This window comes from Hypanus sabinus, chromosome 13, assembly GCF_030144855.1.
Source record: "Hypanus sabinus isolate sHypSab1 chromosome 13, sHypSab1.hap1, whole genome shotgun sequence".
Taxonomy (NCBI): Eukaryota; Metazoa; Chordata; class Chondrichthyes; order Myliobatiformes; family Dasyatidae; genus Hypanus; species Hypanus sabinus.
In genome coordinates, this window is record NC_082718.1 from 64,288,251 (window position 1) to 64,307,771 (window position 19,521).

The following is a 19,521-nucleotide window of genomic DNA, read 5'->3' on the forward strand; positions in this document are numbered from 1 at the left end:
CTGCCCCCTGCTCCAATCCCTCAGCCACGCATTTATCCTCCACCTCATTCCATTCCTACTCTCACTGTCGCGTGGCACAGGCAGTAATCCTGAGATTACGACCTTTGCAGTCCTTCTTCTCAACTCCCTTCCTAACTCCCTATATTCTCCTTTCAGGACCTCTTCCCTTTTCCTACCTATGTCATTGGTACCAATATGTACCACGAACTCTGGCTCCTCACCCTCCCACTTCAGGATACCTTGGACGCGATCAGAAACATTCCAGACCCTGGCACCAGAGAGGCAAACTACCATCCGGGTCTCCTGATTGCGTCCACAGAATCATCTATCTGACTATCAAGTCCTCTATTGCTACTGCCTTCCCCTTCCTTTCCCTACCCTTCTGAGCTACAAGGCCAGACTCTGTGCTGGAGGCATGGTCACTATTGCTTCCCCCAGGTAGGCTGTCCCCCCCAGCAGTACTCAAACAGGAGTACTTATTGTCAAGGGGTACAGTCACTGGGGTGCTCTCTAGCACTCTTTACTCTCTTCCCCTTCCCTCTCCTGACTGTGACCCATTTCTCTGTCCCCCCCCCCCCGTGGCCCTGGTGTGACCACCTGTCTGTAACTCCTCTCTATCAACTCCTCACTCTCCCTGACCTGACAAAGGTCATCGAGCTGCAGCTCCAGTTCCCTAACACGGTCCCTCAGGAGCTGCAGCTCCAGTTCAGCACACCTGGCGCAGTATGCTCTCTCTTTTTTTTCTTTTACATTAGCTTTAACTTCCCTTGTCAGCCACGGTTGTATAATTTTGCCATTTGAATATTTATTTGTTTTTGGAACATATCTATCCTGCACCTTCTCATTTTTCCCAGAAATTCAACCTATTGCTGCTCTGCTGTCATTCCTGCCAGCAGCTCCTTCCAATTTACTTTGACTAACTCTCCTCTCATACCACTGTAATTTCCTTTACTCCACTGAAATACTGCTACATCAGACTTTCCCTTCACCCTATCAAATTTCAAGTTGAACTCAATCATATTGTGATCACCGTCTCCTAAGGATTCCTTTACCTTAAGCTCCCTAATCACCTCTGGTTCATTACATAACGTCTAACCCAGTATACCTGATCCCCTAGTAGGCTCAACAACAAGCTGCTCTAAAAATCCATCTTATAGGCATTCGACAAAGTCACTGTCTTACTAACCAGATTTTCCCAATCTACCTGCAAGTTAAAATCTGCCGTGACTAACATAAGGTTGCCCTTTTGACATGCCTTTTCTATTGGGAGGCTTGTATATAACTGCCATCAGGGTCCTTTTATCCTGCAGTTTCTCAACTCAACTCACAAGGATTCAGCATCTTCCCATCCTATGTCACATCTTTCTAATGATTTGATGCCATTATTTACCAGCAGAGCCACGGCACCCCCTCTGCCTACCTTCCTATCTCTCCGATACACTCTGTAACCTTGGACATTCAGCTCCCAACTACAAACATCCTTCAGTCATGATTCAGTGATGGCCACAACATCATACCCAACAATCTGTAAAAGTACAAAATCATCCACCTTATTTATTATACTCTGTGCATTGAGATGTAACATTTTGAGTGCTGTATTTGCTACCCTTTTGGATTCTGCATCCCTAATGCACCAATCCTCACCCTGCCGGCTGCAATTTTGTGCTATCATCTCCCAGCCCTTCCTGACAGTCAGACTGCACACTATCTTTGACTTTTACCATCCGCCCCTATCAAATTAGTTTAAACCCTTCCCAACATCTACAACAAACCTGCCCGTGAGAATATTGGTCCCCCTTGGGTTCAGGTGCAACCCATCACTTTTGAGCAGGTCACACTTCCCCTGATCCCAATCATCAAGAACCTGAAGCCCTGCCCCCTGCACCAGCTTCTCAGCCACTCATTTATCTGCCAAATCACCCTGTTGCTACCCTTACTGGCGGGTCTCATGGGTAGCAATCCAAAAATTACTACCCGGTTGGTCCTGCTTCTCAGCTTTCTGCCTAGCTCTCTAAATTCTGTTTTCAGGATCTCTTTGCTTTTCTTTCCTATGTCATTGGCACCAATATGTACCAAGACATCTGGCTGCTCTCCCTCTAAAATGCTGTGAACGCGATCCAAGATCCTGGCACCTGGGAGGCAACATACCATTTGGATGTCCTGTTCACATCCACAGAATCTTCTGTCTGTTCCCCTAATTACTGAGCCCCCTGTCACTACCACTCCCCTCTTCTCCCTCTTTTCCCTCTGCACCATGCCAATAACCCAGCTTCCATGCCACAACAGTATCTGAAGCAGTATATTTATTATTGAGGAGAATGGCCACAGGGGTGCTCTGCACTAACTGCCTATTCAGCATCACATTCCTTCTCCCTAGACCTGTTAGAGTGTGTGGGATTGAAGGGAAAGGGGTGGCCTTACTAGTCAGGGAAAATATCATGGCAGGGCTGAGACAGGACAAACTGGAGAACCCATCTGCTGAAGCTATATGGGTGGAACTGAGGAATAAGAAAGGGATGGCCACTTTATTGGGATTCTATTATAGACCATCTAATGACCATGCACATAATGGTCACCACCCTACAGGGCAGGTATCAATAAGATTGAAAGACTAGAGCAAGGGTCGGCAACCCGCGGCTCCGGAGCCGCATGCGACTCTTTGATCTCTGTGCTGCGGCTCCCCGTAGTTAGTTAGTTTTTGAAATGTAATTCGAAATTTGAAGATTACGGTGATCTTGTACAATCTAAAAATGTTGTGGAGACCCCATTTCCTGGCACATCCGAACCGGCTCACAATTAGCCACCATTCCGGCTAAGGGAGATAGCCTACAGGGGTTTGTGAGTACATGTCTTTTGGAGCATCCGCGCCCACGGGGACGGGTTGAGGGAGGCTTTAAATCAAGGCTGTTTAGTTCGAATAAAGTTACCTTTGACTGCAGTGTCTTTATTTTAGTGCTGCGTGTAGCACTACACCGCTACAACGTGTTTTTTATCGCTATTAATATACATCACCACTGCCAATGCCTGACACCCGCCAGTGCGCGCTTTCTTTTAATTCTTCGATCCAAGGTAGGCTACCTATGGAGTAACCTTCAACCCAACGTCTTTTTTTCGGAGTTCAAAATGTTTTTGTTGCATGCAGAAATGTAATTTCGTTTTCTCTGCAGGAGTTCATCAATTTCATAAATGCAACACATTATAGTTTGTTTATACATAGCATAAAGGAAAAAAAACCGTTGTATGCAGTGTTATTTCATTTTAAATGTCAAACGGGTTTTGTGGCTCCCAGTGTTTTCTTTTCTGTGGGAAATGGGTCCATATTGGCTCTTTCAGTGGTAAATGTTGCCGACCCCTGGACTAGAGTAATCTTATAAGGATGTTGCCGGGTCTTGAGAACCCAAGCGCAAGGGGAAGGTTGAATAGGTTAGGACTTTATTCTTTGGAGCATAGGAGAATGAGGGGACATTTGATAGAGACATACAAAATCATGAGGGATATAGATAGGGCAAATACAAGCAGGCTTTTTCCACTCCAACACACACATAAAATGCTGGTGGAACACAGCAGGCCAGGCAGCATCTATAAGGAGAAGCACTGTCGATGTTTCAGGCCGAGATCGTGTTTGCTTTTTCCACTGCAGTTAGGTGAGACTGGAACTAGAGGTCATAGGTTAAGGATGAAAGGTGCAAGGGGAGGCTGAGGTGGAAGCTTGACTCACAGGGTGGTGAGAGCACAGAATAAGCAGCCAATGAAGAAGTGATGGATGTGGGTCAGATATCAACATTTCACAGAAGTTTGTACAAGTATTTATTGTTATTTAACCGTACGGTGTGGAGTAGGCCCTTACCGCCCTTTAAGCCACACCTCCTACTCCAGCAACCCCCGACAAACCCGATTAACTCTAACCTAATCATGAGACAATTTACAGAGACCAGTCCATCTTTGGCTCGTGGGAGGAAACCAGAGCAGCTGGGGAAACCCACGTGTTCCACAGGGTAGATGTACAGAGACCCCTTACAGAGCGGAACTCCGAACTCTGGAAGGCCCCATGCTGTAATGACGTCACATGTCGCACCACACTACTGCGGCACCCACACGTGGATGGGAGAGGTACGGAAATCTACTGGCCACGTGCAGGTCCATGAGATTAACAGTTCAGCACAGACTGGATGGGCCGAGGGGTCTGTAGGGTAGGTAGAGATTATTATGAGAATTTGGATCCCATTATAATTACAGAAGATGAATAGAGCGGAATACAAAGTTTCCACTTTAGAATACTATATAGAATGGATCAATGGAGTTCTCCATTCCTGCCCCACCTGCATACCAGAGCTTCTCAACAGGGATGAGTCAAGGGAGTTCCCTATCCAAGATACTGAGTTAGCAAGTGCATCCAAGACAGGACACTGAAGGAATCGCTGACAGCACAGGAGAGGGGGATCTTACCATTAGTTCCGACACAAACTTATTCAATGGTGACACAGCTGAGATTACTCCTGTTATTCCATACCAGTGAACTTGCTACAAATCATCAAATTCCTCCTCCTCTCTGAACATGACAGAAGGAAATAAATAGCTGCAGTAGCTCTGCCACAGTCAGGTTCACAGCTCTTCCCAATGGTTGGCAGAGTATCCCAGCCACTGGGAGCTTGTCTCACCTTGCTCCACGTGCTCGATGACTTTCAGTGCCTTCCTGGCGGACCATCCCCCCATAGAGACGTGGTCTTCAGTGGCAGCACTGGTGGACAGCGAGTCAACAGACGATGGGTGGCACAAGACCTTGTTCTCAGAGACTGGAGAAACATCAGATTACTGGAATTATTGTTGTTTGCTTCATTGTCATTTATGATTTAATAGAAAAATAGAAAAACATCAGCGAAGGGCAAGGCCATTTGACCTTCAACTGTATTCTGCCAATCAATGATCACTTTGCTGATCCATTATATCACCCCTCCTCAGCTTGTACAGTGGTACAGTGTAAAGCTCATCTGACACACTGTTCATACAGATCATTTCATCACATCAGTGCATTGAAGTAGTACAGGGGGGACAACAGCAGAGTTCAGAATAAAATGTTACAGTTATGGAGAGAGTTCAGTGCAAGTAAACAATGAAGTGCAAGATCATAACGAGGTAGATTGTGAGGTCAAGAGTCCATCTTGTCATACTACAGAAGCATTCATTTGTCTTTAACAGTGGGGTGGGAGCAGTTCTGCAGCCTGCATTCAGATTTTTTTATATCCTGCCTGACAGGAGAGGGGAGAGGGGGTAGCCTTTGATTATACTGGTTGATTTACCGAGGCAGTGAGAAGTGTAGACAGAGTCCATGGAAGAGAGACTGGTTTCTGAAATGTGCTATGATCACAACCCTCAGCAGATTCTTGTAGTCATGCAGACCTGTTGCCATACCAAGCTGTGATTCACCTGAGAGGAATGTTTTCTGTGCTGCATCAATAAAAACTGGTGAGGGTCGAAGGGGCTCAAATTTCTCCAATTTTTGAGGCTGTAGATGATTGGACCAGAACAGGCTATTGGTGATATTCACTTGAAACTCATCCCTCTTGACAACAGTGCCATTGATGTAAACAGGAGCATGTGAATTTTCCTCATGTCAATGCTCAGCTCTTGAGGTTTGTTGACTCTGAAAAGTTGGTGTCATGACAACATGACTCTATCTCCTTCCTCTACTCCAACTCTTCACTATTTGAGATTCGGCCAACTACAATAGTACTTAGCACAGTCTTTTACTCTTATACATTTATTTAACCAGTCTTTATAACATCTTTATTATCCATTTGCCTTCGTACCATCTTTTTTCATCCAGAAGTTACCACATTTGTTGCTCTATTCTGTCCCTTCCTTATGCGTTCATCTCACCCACTCACTTTCTGGCACTACCTCATAGTCCTGTTGTCAGACTGTAACAAATGTGAAAGTTCAAACTAATCTTATTAACAGTGAAAATACCTGGGTTGGAAACGCTCTCCGTGTGCAGGTTTGGTTACCATTCACAATGTTATGGTACCAGTGGAAGTGGAGGCACCCAAGGGTGTGGGTCCACTGGGTGGCACTGTCTAGTCTGTGTGGACTTCAATGACTTCTCCTCCTCACTGACAATCAACCCAGGTTCACCTCAAGAATATGTACTTAGCCTGCTAGTCTCCTCTCTCTGCGCCTGTGACTGTGTGGCTAGGCAAACTGCATCTATAAACTTGCACAGTTGTCGGCAGAATCTCAGATGGCTTCGAGGAGGCATACAGGAGTGAGATTGTCAGGTGGCACTGCAACGCAGCCTTACAGACAATGTCAGCAGGTCCAAGGAACTGAGGATGAAGGCACACAGTCAATGTTTCAGGAACAGCTTCCCACCACGAGTGGATTTCTGAATGGTTCAGAACTCCATGAATACTGCTTCAGCCTTCCTCATTTGCAATACTTATTTATTCTAACTTTGAGTAATTTTAATGCATTGCATGGTACGGCTGCCACAAGCAACAGATTTCACAACGTATGTCAGTGATAATAAACCTGATTCTGATTCAGAAATACAACTGTATAGATTTGTACTTTTAATAAATAAATTTATGATTTGGAAAAATTAAATTAAAATGGGCAACATATGGAGGTTGTCTGCAGTTTGAGAAACTTTGGCACTGAGCTGATAAGCTGGAGTCCAGGTTTAGGACACTGCAATAACTTGGCAGGAGAGAGCTACCTGGATGCTCTCTACCAAGAGGCAATCATACCCCTTGGATTAAGTCTGCAGACTACGTCAGGGCAGAGGGGCAGTAGGGTTCAGACTAGGCCAGGCCAGAGGGGCAGTAGGGTCAGACTAGGCCAGGCCAGAGGGCAGTAGGGTGCAGACTAGGCCAGGCCAGAGGGCAGTAGGGTGCAGACTAGGCCAGGCCAGAGGGCAGTAGGGTGCAGACTAGGTCAGGGCAGAGGAGCAGTAGGGTCAGACTAGGCCAGGCCAGAGGAGCAGTAGGGTGCAGACTAGGCCAGGCCAGAGGGGCAGTAGGGTCAGACTAGGCCAGGCCAGAGGGGCAGTAGGGTGCAGACTAGGCCAGGCCAGAGGGGCAGTAGGGTCAGACTAGGCCAGGCCAGAGGGGCAGTAGGGTGCAGACTAGGTCAGGCCAGAGGGGCAGTAGGGTGCAGACTAGGCCAGGCCAGAGGGGCGGTAGGGTCAGACTAGGCCAGGCCAGAGGGCAGTAGGGTGCAGACTAGGCCAGGCCAGAGGGCAGTAGGGTGCAGACTAGGTCAGGGCAGAGGGGCAGTAGGGTCAGACTAGGCCAGGCCAGAGGGCAGTAGGGTGCAGACTAGGCCAGGCCAGAGGGCAGTAGGGTGCAGACTAGGTCAGGGCAGAGGGGCAGTAGGGTCAGACTAGGTCAGGGCAGAGGGGCAGTTTAGTTCAAACAGGCTGCATGACTGTTCCTTGTTAGGTAAGGCAGAGGCAGAGGCTCTGCGTGGTTGGGGAAGACTCCAGCTTTGCACATATCTAACAAGGAATGATCATGCAGCCTGTTTGAACTAAAGCAGAGAGTGCAGGAGAGAAACTCAAACTGACAACAGCTCCATGAGACTACATAAGAACCACTGAAACTGGAGAATTAAAAATATAGTAACGAGCAATCATCGTGCCTGCCTTCCCTGAGGATTTTTGGCTATTTTATCTGTACAGAGTCTCCTTATTGACTACAGGTGGCTGCTTCCTCGCAATGAGAAGAGGTTACAGAGGTGGAACTCTGTCTGGTTCCAGCCTGCACTGTACTTACCCCTCTTCTCCGCTCGCTTTATGCTTACAACTGTGAGGCTAAGCACAGCTACGATGCCATAGTTAAGTTTGCTGACAACACTGCTACTGAATTAAATCGGCGCATAGGAGGGAGACTGAAAATCTGGTTGAATGGAGCCACAACAACCACCTCTTACTCAACATCAGAAAACCAAAGAGCGGATCAGGAGGGAGTAATCAGGGGTCCCTGAGCCAGTGCTTGTTAATGGATCGGAAGCGGAGAGGGTCAGTAGCTTTAAATTCATGGGCGTTATTGTATCAGAGGACCTGTCCTGGGAAAGCTCTTAATACCATTTCAAAGGAAGCAGGGCAGCGCCTCCACTTTCCTAGAGGTTTGTATGGATTCAGTATGTCATCTAGATTTCTGGAGATGTACAGTGGGGCATCATCGGGTTGCATCATGCCCTGGTATGGAAATACCAGTGGCCAAGAATGGAAAACCCTACAAGAAGTGGTGGACACAACCCATTTCATCACAGGCAAAGTCCTCCCAACCATTGAGCACATTTGCAAGGAGTGCTGCCACAAGAAAGCAGCATCTTTCTCGGACTCCCACCATCCAGGCCATGCTCTCTTTTCGCTGTTGCCATTGGGAAGGAGGTAAAGGAGCCTTAGATCCCATATCACCAGGTTCAGAAACTGTTATTACCCTACAACCATCAGGCTCCTGAATCAGCATGGATAACTTCACTCACTACAAACTGAACATAACCTATGGACTCAGTTTCACTGGACTCTAGTGGTATCTGGTGTACCAGTGCAACCCTCTTTACACTGGTGAGACCCGATACAGATTGGGGCATTGCTTCATTGGACACCGTTGGTCTATCTGCCATAAAAGGTTTATGTTGCTTAAGATTTCCAGCATCGCAGAATCTCTTGTGTTTGTTTGTTTCCTGGCTGGTGACCCCATGGGTGAGGTAATTGGAACCAACACCAGCCACCTCCCAAGTAACCTCCTAGTCCCATTTCGCTCTAGATTACAGGGTATCCTGCCTCCCTGAGCATGAATAACATGTCCCAGCACTTTTTCTTGTTTCTATCCCCCATATTTCTGTAGCACCATTCACAATCTCAGGACACCTAGTTCATGAAGTACTTCTGAACTGTCATCAGTGTCAGAACACGTAAAGAGTGTGCTCTCGAACGAACCATCTGTTTTCCTCCTATTGGTTAAGGAACAAGTATTGTTACTCTTTAGGGATAATTTCTCTCCCCAAATCAGAGAATACCACATGACCTTTTGTATCTATTTTATTGAGGTTGGGTGAGTCCGGAATTAGAGGTCATAGGTTTAGGGTGAAAGGTGAAATATTTAAGGGGAACCTGAGGGGGGATGTCCTCATCAGAGGGTGGTGAGAGTGTGGAATGAGCTGCCAGATGAAGTAGTGGATGCAAATTTGATTTCAACATTTAAGGGAAGTTTGGATGGGTAGACGGATGGGAGGGGTATGGAGGGCTATGGTCCCGGTGCAAGTCTATGGGACTAGGCAGAGGAACAGTTCAACACAGACCAGATGGGCAAAGGGCCTGTTTCTGTGCTGTAGTGCCCTAGACTCTACCTGGCTGAGAGTGTAGGTGGGTCTATTGCCCATCTAAGCAAGGGCACCTCAGGCAATGTGACACTTTCTGGGCTCAGCCCACTGGAGAGGAGTTGAAAACATTACACAGGTCCATGCAAGCTACTGCAAGTTCTGGGAGTACTCTGCACGCTGGGCAAGAGAGGGAGGTAGGGTCTGACCTTTAACAAAGACCCTGACCTTCCCTTCACAGGTGCTGTTGAGTTTCTCACCAAGATCTGATTTAACTCAGACTGTTACATTTCTGAGAAAGTTACTATATTGTTCTGCAGTTAAGGTGAACAAATAAAATCATTGCCCATTCTAACAATCCGTACAGACGACCCCTGCTTTACTGCCACTTGGGCTGCAGAAATTCACCTTGAGAGAGTTCAAAAAAACACTATCTGGAATTTTGGCATACAGAATAAAATTTGCCCACTGAATTTATGTAACAAAAAGTAAATAAATTGTAGGTTTTTGTAGATAAAAAAGCATGAGGCGTTTTATGTTGAAGGAAAACCATAACAAACTCCTTTAAGGCTGATTTATACTTCCACGTAGTAGCCTACGCCGTAGCCTTCGTAAGTGGCCTGTGCCGTTGTGAACATTTATACCTGTGCGTTGGTGTGTCCGCATCACTCTGCAATTCACCACCAAACCGCTAGTTGGCGTTGAGTTTCTTCGCGTATTTCAAACAATAGTGACTGAAACTGAGTGCATCATGTTGGAGTTGAAGCTAATAAATGTTGAACAAGAGTTACTTTTATTGACATTACTGCAACGCAGAAAAGAGAGAAGACATCGGAGGAGATGGTGTGTATGACCATTGAACAGATTGAGGCAGAAGGAGAGTGAATTTTCTGTGCTTGTCCGGCCACTGAGAGACATGGACGAGGAAACGCATTTCAAATATTTTCAGATGTCGGTAGGTAGGTAGATTTGATGATTTGGTTCAGTTATTTCGCATCACTGTATGCACAGTATGCCCATAGACAGAAGGAAATGCAATGCTACCAAGTGGACCAATCACAGTTGTTGCTGTCTGTGTCGCCGCGACGTGCAGTTACATTTTTGGAGAGGTGTGTGTCAGGCTCCGGCGCAGGGTACAGCATAGGTTATGCGGCTACGCTGTACCTATGGCGTTCATTGACGCAGAAGTATAAATCAGCCTTTATTGTCCTCCAACCAATTAACACAAAGCAGGGTAAAAGTACTTCACGTCATTATGTCATCACGTCAGACCAGCCTCTTAAAGTGAACCCCAGCTCAACGTCAGTGGTTGTGAATTATGTATGTTTCCACTAATTACATTACGCTACAAAATTAACACAGATTTTTACAACCAGCACTTTTTAACATGAGTGGACGACACAGCTACATGTTACAGAAATCACGACATGCATCATTTCTTGCAAACAATAATTACTTTATCCATAATTGTTTGGATGTATCAAAGTCTGAGCTGTAAACTCAGGGTTTATGAAAGCGGAGTTTATACCTAATGCAGCTGCTGTGCAATGGGCCATCATGAAGCCACAGTTAAGTCCACCCTCTTTTACCAGGAAGGCGGGCAGTTCGCTCAGTGACGGATTACACAGCCTCTCAATTCTCCTCTCACTGATGGAAGCTAGCTCATGAACACCGATCGCCAGATAGTCGAGAGCCTGCAAGCATTAAGGAAACACTGGTGTCAATCTTGTGAACACTTCAGATGTGATCACAGCTAGACTATAGATTCTTCAATGTCTGCCTTGCGAATTGGATTAGAATCACCCCCAAAAACACCAGATTAGAAGTGCCATTGCTGCCTTTATTAGATGTTACAGCTCTGCCCAGGAAATTGACTGGATGCACAACCCACCTCTGTTCTGCCTGCTGTGGCCATCTGGGTTCTCCACATTACAATCCATTTTAACCCCCTCCCCATTCCCACATGGACCCATCTGTCCACAGCCCGCTCCACTGCCAGGATGTGGCTAGACGCACGCTAAAGGAACATCATCTCGTATTCTGCCTGGGCAGTCTATAACCAGTAGTATGAAAGTTGAATCCTCTAATTTCATGTGACCTGCTCCCCTCCCACCTCCATCCCCTTCCACTCTCCTTCCTCTTACACCCACCTCAGCCCCCATCCTCTCCATTTGCCCATCATTCCCACACACTCCCCCACTGTGTCCTCCTCTCACCCTCCCTTGGTTCCATGTTCTGCATTCCATTTCAATCCAGTTCCATGATCTACAGCCCTCGCTTGCCTCCACCTATCACTTCTGTCAATCTTCCCTCCCTTCTCTCCCCTCCTCGCCTGGATCCATCAGCCTATCACCCGTCCTCTCCTGGATCCATCTGCCTATCACCCCTCCTCTCCTGGATCCATCTGCCTATCACCCCTCCTCACCTGGATCCATCTGCTTATCACCCCTCCTCACTTGGATCCATCTGCCTATCACCCCTCCTCACCTGGATCCATCTGCTTATCACCCCTCCTCACCTGGATCCATCTGCCTATCACCCCTCCTCTCCTGGATCCATCTGCCTATCACCCCTCCTCACCTGGATCCATCTGCCTATCACCCCTCCTCACCTGGATCCATCAGCCTATCACCCCTCCTCTCCTGGATCCATCTGCCTATCACCCCTCCTCACCTGGATCCATCTGCCTATCACCCCTCCTCTCCTGGATCCACCTGTCTATCACCCCTCCTCTCCTGGATCCATCTGCCTATCACCCCTCCTCACCTGGATCCATCAGCCTATCACCCCTCCTCTCCTGGATCCATCTGCCTATCACCCCTCCTCTCCTGGATCCATCTGCCTATCACCCCTCCTCACTTGGATCCATCTGCCTATCACCCCTCCTCACCTGGATCCATCTGCCTATCACCCCTCCTCACTTGGATCCATCTGCCTATCACCCCTCCTCACTTGGATCCATCAGCCTATCACCCCTCCTCACCTGGATCCATCTGCCTATCACCCCTCCTCACCTGGATCCATCTGCCTATCACCCCTCCTCACCTGGATCCATCTGCCTATCACCCCTCCTCACTTGGATCCATCTGCCTATCACCCCTCCTCTCCTGGATCCACCTGTCTATCACCCCTCCTCTCCTGGATCCATCTGCCAATTCTTGCTCCAACTTTTCCATACACCTTTTTATACTGGCTCTCCTCCCACCTCTAACTTTCAGTCCAATGACCTGGAACATCAACTGTCCATTTCCCCCCACAGAATCTGCCTGGCCCGCTGAGTGACTCCAGCAACTTCCTGCTGCTCCGTGCTCCAGCTGCCCAGTCAGAGCAATGCTTTACTCCGGGTCCAACCCCATCCAGAGAGACTGGGCTCCACACAGCACAGGTCCGTGAAGGAGCCCCAGATCCTGGTTGAGCAACTCCCTCATGATCTTTGTTCCATTTCAGATGGGTGTTATTCTGCTGTCGGCACCAAAGGACAGCCTTAGATCCCCATGGAGTCCCAACTGCCGCTAACCCAATAGGCTAATTTCTGAACTCCACTTTCCAAAAAAAATCAGAAATCTTCCCAAGCCAAGTATGAATATTTTGGTGAAATCATTTCTTGTTCTTCTGGGTCATCGGTAGTACAGGTCCTGTATGCTTAATCTCTTGTCAGGGTTACCCCATCCCAGATTCAATCTGGAAATATCTCCTCTTATACAAGTGTGTCCCTCCGTAAACAGGGAGATCAGACCCTGTACTGAATATTTCACGGTAGAGTAGTGATTAGCACAATGCTTTACAGTACCAGCGATCCGGTTCAATTCCCACCACTGGGTTGGTAAGGGGTTTGTACTTTCCTCCCCATGACTGTGTAGATTTCCTCCAGGTGTTCTGGTTTCCTCCCACAGTCCAAAGACAGGGCAATTTGTCATTGTAAATTGTCCCATGATTAGGCTAGGATCGCTGGGCAGCAAGGCTCAAAAGCCAGAAGGGCCTATTCCGTGCTGTATCTAACAAATAAAAATATTCAAGTGTGATCTTCAGTCCTATATTCTCCCGTTAGCAGTATCACTTAGAAATTCTTTCATCCGAGAACATTTAAGACAAATTGTGAAAGAGACAATCAGCAGATTGAACACTTACTTTAGCAGGATATTCACCATGGAAATTCCCACCTGAAATAATTTCCCCTCTCTCTGCAAATACAATCTGGAAACTGATTAAGAAGCAAAGTTGATCAGACTTTAAAGAATGCAAACAATCTGATATTCAACACATTTGTATGCATGCTTTGACTTGGTAAGTTACAGAATTTTATATCTTTTTCTGAAAGGTGAAAATTGAACATCCATAGATTTGGAAAACAAATACAGACATGTTTTGAGCAACACACTTGCAAAATGCTGGACAAAATCAGCAAGTAAGGCAGCATCTATGGGGGGTGACATTTTGGATCAAGACCCACTTGATCCAAAATTTGTGTAAAAATATGATGAAGTGTAAATAAAAGCTATTTATGCTCACTGTCACATCAAGATGATTCATTTCCTCATCATTTCAACCAACTCTCTTTGAAATCAAATCACTAAAGACTCAAATAATTAGAGATTCCATCTTTTCAGACACACAGCAACTGATCTAGGCGTTGTAAAATTTACAAAAATCCAACTGGTGGGTGTGTGAATTCATGACCACACGAGTCACAAAGCACTTTTCAGTTGCAGTCTGATATAACAGCACCAAATTTATACACAGCAACAATAATGAGATTGGAAGTTTTAGAAATGCATCACTGCTCGGTGTAGTCAGCATGCAGAAGAGTACCAACCAGCTATAAAACTCAAAGTACACTGCAGATGCTATGGTCTGTACGTGTTGAGCAACAAACATTTGTATAAAACTCTACTCCCAAAATCCCAAAGTCCAAAGAATCAAATTCCTGCCATCTGACATCATCCTAAATATTACAGAATCCAAAAAATCAGAACATTTAGGAAATACGCAGCAGGTCAGGCAGCACCTGTGGAGACGTTTTAGGTCAATTACTTGATCCCATGATGTGCCTGACAGCCTTCCACACTGAGCACTAATTTGTGATGATGAAATTCCCTTATTTGCACACCCTCCTGGCCCTCTTGTTGCTCAACCTGTCTTCTTGACTTGTTCTGAATGTTCTGGCACAACACTAGCCCTGTTTCTCTCTCCAGAGATGCTGCCTGACTGCTGAGTATCCCTTCCTTTCTGTACGCTGTTCATTGTACATGCAGTAATATTCTGTGTGTTTAGAATGTGCAGCTGAGAGTGAAGTTGGCTGAGTACTGGTTGTGACATCAGGAAGACGTGACTCCAAGTTGTGATGCCCGCTCTCCATTGACTTGCATTGTGAATCAGTAAACTGTAACACCAAAACTTTACCACCCTGATTGGGCCTAACCCCACTCCTCCCTGCGCTGCCAGCCACAACTTTGTGTTCAAGTAAACCTCAAGGCAAGGATCTCACCAAAGAACCACAGGTAACCCCAAAAACATTTCTTGGGGGCAGAGCTAAATGGTATGCTTGTTTCTTTTACATTGTTATACTTTATTTTGTTTAATACGTAAATATATTGAAGATATACTGAGAGTGGCAAAAGGCCTATACAGAGCAGAGTTAGGTCACTAAAGGATACAGGGTTATCGGTTACGCTGTTCATTTCAGTCTCCAGAATACCCCTCACAAAAGCAATTGTGTCATTGACCAGCCCATGCACCTGGAAGAGAGCATCCCCAGGTTAGGAGAAATGTAAAACAATTCCAACCAGGGTCACCGAGATCAGATCAGTACAATAATAGTCGACAAACCAAAAACTTGTGCACTGCAGCATGAGTAGACACTCACCTGTGGACAACACCGGAGTGTATAGGCATCCTGTACTTGATCACACAACCGGTGGCTCTCTGGGAAAGTAAATTATCAGATTGGTTTATTGTTATCCCATGAACCGAGTTACAGTAAAAATCCTGTCTTTTTGTTACATGCCATCTACACAGATCGTTTCATTACAACAGCACATTGAGATAGTACAGGGGAGCAGAGTAACAGAGACCGATGATCATAGAAGCAATGTATTTATCTGCAGAGGGCAGCTTGCAATGAGTTACAAAACAAAATGAATTTGCTGTCTCTATGTCCTTCCTTTTCTTTGCATTTTTATTACAAACCTCATTTCCAGAAAAGTTGGGATATTTTCCAAAATGCAATAAAAACAAAAATCTGAGATATGTTAATTCATGTGAACCTTTATTTAACTGACAAAAGTACAAAGAAAAGATTTTCAATAGTTTTAATGACCAACTTAATTGTATTTTGTAAATACACACAAATTTAGAATTTGATGGCTGCAACACACTCAACAAAAGTTGGGACAGAGGCATGTTTACCATTGTGTTACATCACCTTTCCTTTTAATAACACTTTTTAATCGTTTTGGAACTGAGGATACTAATTGTAGTAGATTTGCAATTGGAAATTTTGTCCATTCTTGCTTGATATAAGACGTCAGCTGCTCAACAGTCCGTGGTCTCCGTTGTCTGATTCTCCTCTTCATGATGCGCCATACATTTTCAATAGGAGATAGATCTGGACTGGCAGCAGGTCAGTCAAGCACACACACTCTGTGTCTACAAAGCCATGCTGTCGTAGCCCGTGCAGCATGTGGTCTGGCATTGTCCTGCTGAAATAAGCATGGACGTCCCAGGAAGAGACGTCGCCTTGATGGCAACATACGTCTCTCTAAAATCCTAATATACACCTCAGAGTCAATGGTACCTTCACATACATGCAACTCACCCATGCCGTGGGCACTGATGCACCCCCATACCATCACAGATGCTGGCTTTTGCACCTTTCGCTGATAACAATCAGGATGGTCGTTTTCATCTTTGGCACGGAGAACTCGATGCCCGTTTTTTCCGAAAACTAGCTGAAATATGGACTCATCTGACCACAGCGCACGGTTCCACAGTCTTTTGGTCCATCTGAGATGAGCTCAGGCCCAGAGAACTCGCCGGTGTAGAGTTGATGTATGGCTTCCTCCTTGCATAATACAGTTTCAAGTTGCATTTCTGGATGCAGCGAAGGACTGTGTAAAGTGACAATGGTTTTCCGAAGTACTCCCGAGCCCAGGTGGCTATAATTGTTACAGTAGCATGACGGTTTCTTAGGCAGTGCCGCCTGAGGGCTCGAAGATCATGCGCATTCAACAGTGGTTTCTGACCTTGCCCTTTACGCATTGAGCTGTCTCTGAATCCTCTGAATCTTTTCACAATATTATGTACTGTAGATGTTGAAAGACCTAAATTCTGTGCAATCTTGCATTGAGAAATGTTCCTTTTGAACTGCCTAACAATTCTCTCACGAATTTTGGCACAAAGGGGTGAGCCATGACCCATCTTTGCTTGCAAGGACTGAGCTTTTGATGGAAGCTACTTTTATACCCAGTCATGATACCTCACCTGCTACCAATTAGCCTGCTTAATGTGGAGTCTTCCAAACCGGTGTTACTTGAATATTCTGTGCACTTTTCAATCTTATTTTAACTCTGTCCCAACTTTTGTTGAGTGTGTTGCAGCCATCAAATTCTAAATTTGTGTATGTTTACAAAATACAATTAAGTTGATCAGTAAAACTATTGAAAATCTTTTCTTTGTACTTTTGTCAGTTAAATAAAGGTTCACAGATATCACAGATATCACATATCACAGATTTTTGTTTTTATTGCATTTTGGAAAATATCCCAACTTTTCTGGAAATGGGGTTTGTACTATCTGAATTGGTCCACATTCTTTCAAACACCAGTGAAATCATTGTCACAAGGCAGATGGCTCACCTGAGATTTCAGACGCATGAACATCGGAATCCAAGACTGACCGCATTCGAGTAGCCACTTCCATCTGTCCGTGGTGAGGCCGCAGCTTGTGCATACCTGTTTAAAACACGAAACCTTTGCATTATCCTAAAAGCTGGACCAACCTTCCTTTCTACAAGCCTGACGTACAGTGTTAAGTTGAGCCGACAGGCAGCCATTTCATAAGGAATGTTCCGTCAGCCACATGGATCAGTCCATGGCAGAATTCCGCACGTTCTCGGTCAGATTCAGAATACTGAGTCAGATAACAGAAAATCTGGGCCAAGCACTGGACTCAGCACCAAGTCCATGCAGGAGCAGTAGCACTTCCCACTTGGCCCCTGAGCCTCACAAAGGGAACAGCATAAACAGAATTGTTTACTCTTTACTACACCTCTGTATTTTCTGCAAATTTCAAAACTGCACTCTGCTGCCCAAAGTTACCTTAAGAATTGCCTTTAAAACACCTCTGGAGCCAGCAATAAAACCCAGGGCCACACTATTGTTCTTTGATTCTGAAAGGCAGCATGTCAACACTTCTCTCTGCTTTGGACCTTTATCCAGTTCTGTCCTTTCTGTTACTACATCCCGTGGACACTTTGTAAAGCCCGGGTACGTGAGGTTGCTCTCATTCACCCTCACTGTGAATTCATCCAAATTGTTGGCTGGTGAAACTGGAGCAAAATTGCTGGATACGCTCAGCAGCCTTGGTGGAGAGAGAAAGTTCTTTTCATCAGAACTTTATACTCAAGGATGAGGTAGAGTCATTGAGTTCTAGAGCACGGGTAGGAATGAGCCTTTTTGCTCATCTAGTCCATGCCAAATTATTATTCTGCCTCGTCCCATTGACCCGAACCTGGACATCCAAATTTCTATTAAATGTTGAAATCGAATCCTTATCCACTACTAGTTTCCAGTTTCGCACACTATCATCCAGATCATTGATATAGAAGGCAAGCAGCAATGGACCAGCACCCATCCCTGCGGCACTCCGCTAATCATAAGCCACCAATCAGAGAGGCAACTATCGACTACCATCCTCTGCCTTCCCCCTTGAAGCCAGTGTTGAACCCAATTTACTACCTCATCCTGAATGCCAAGTGACTGAACCTTCTTGCCCAGCCTTCATGCGAGAGCTTGTCAAAGACTTCGCTGAAGTCTATGACTTAACAAACCCCTGCTGGCTCTCTTTTACAGAATATGCGTGAGGCATTCAATCAAGCTGAGAGCTTAATTAATTTTTAGCTAAACAGCCACGATCAGATCATAATGTGGTCAATTTATTTAAAACCTTCACTCAAAAATTTTCAAGACTATATTGAATACCAGCCTGTGTATTAAGGGCTGTGTTACATTCAGTAATAACAGATGTTAACTCTCCACATTGTGATAGATCCTGTCCATTTGGGCTAAACTGTACAAAAGGTAGCACAGTGGGGGGTGGGGAATGACAGAGTCCATGTTTCATTAGGCTGCTCTGTGTATGGTCCATGTCCAGGACACTCACCACTGTCGAAGGCTCTAGTGGTGCCTTTGAGAACCTCCAGTGTAAGAGCTGCAATAATGTCAGCCTGCCGGGCTATTGCCGTCGCTCTCTCCACCGCCTCTGCACCCAGCGAGGTGATCATCTGTGTCCCGTTGATCAGCGACAGTCCCTAGGGGTTAATCACCACTGAGTCTGATGCAAAATTATAACAATATGCATTAAATAAACAATTGATCCTTAAAATTAACGGCTTGAATATAGGATTTCTGACTGAATGAGTTAAGAGTCAATGTTTTCTTAATATCATTCATTTATTGGGGTCAGGACCTATCAATTAGGTCCAGAGTGCACACAAGAAACCACACCATTTGCTGTTATGTCAAATCCCACAATTAATGTAAAAGTGAACAGTGGCTATGGCAATCTCATACGGTAACACAGAAAAATATTTTGTACATCTTTGTACTTTCAACTTGTTTCAATCATCAAACTGCTTGTCAAACGAGGTCCTGGAATTAAAGAGTAAATTTTACAGATGTCTGGTAAGTAATGTTTACATAAGTTTTTCTCAAATGATATCAGTGAGTATTCACATTTAGAGTCCTAAAGCACTACAGCACAGAAACAACCCCTTCGGCCTGAGCTGTAATTATTCTGCCTAGCTCCATCTGCACCATAGGCCTCCGTATCCCTCCCATTCATATCCAAATTTCTTTGAAATGCTGAAATCAAACCTGCATCTACCACTTCCGCAGGCAGCTCATTCCAAATATAGAACTTTTATAGATATAGTAATCAAATATAAACGTAAATTGGCAATATCTATAAAATTGCTTACGT

At 45.5% G+C, this 19,521-nt stretch overlaps 1 protein-coding gene across 3 annotated transcripts in view; it reads right to left on the minus strand.

Moving 5' to 3' along the window:
- LOC132403946 (histidine ammonia-lyase-like) overlaps positions 1–19,521 on the minus strand; it is a 55,342-nt gene that overhangs the window by 20,386 nt on the left and 15,435 nt on the right. For all 3 annotated transcript variants that reach the window (XM_059987814.1, XM_059987815.1, XM_059987813.1), the window contains exons 11-17: positions 18,703–18,850; positions 17,178–17,273; positions 15,188–15,246; positions 14,979–15,059; positions 13,453–13,518; positions 10,853–11,018; positions 4,659–4,793 (exon numbers count right to left, since the gene is read on the minus strand). In XM_059987814.1, coding sequence (XP_059843797.1) covers positions 4,659–4,793; positions 10,853–11,018; positions 13,453–13,518; positions 14,979–15,059; positions 15,188–15,246; positions 17,178–17,273; positions 18,703–18,850 — 751 coding nt within the window. The remainder of the gene's footprint in view (positions 1–4,658; positions 4,794–10,852; positions 11,019–13,452; positions 13,519–14,978; positions 15,060–15,187; positions 15,247–17,177; positions 17,274–18,702; positions 18,851–19,521) is intronic.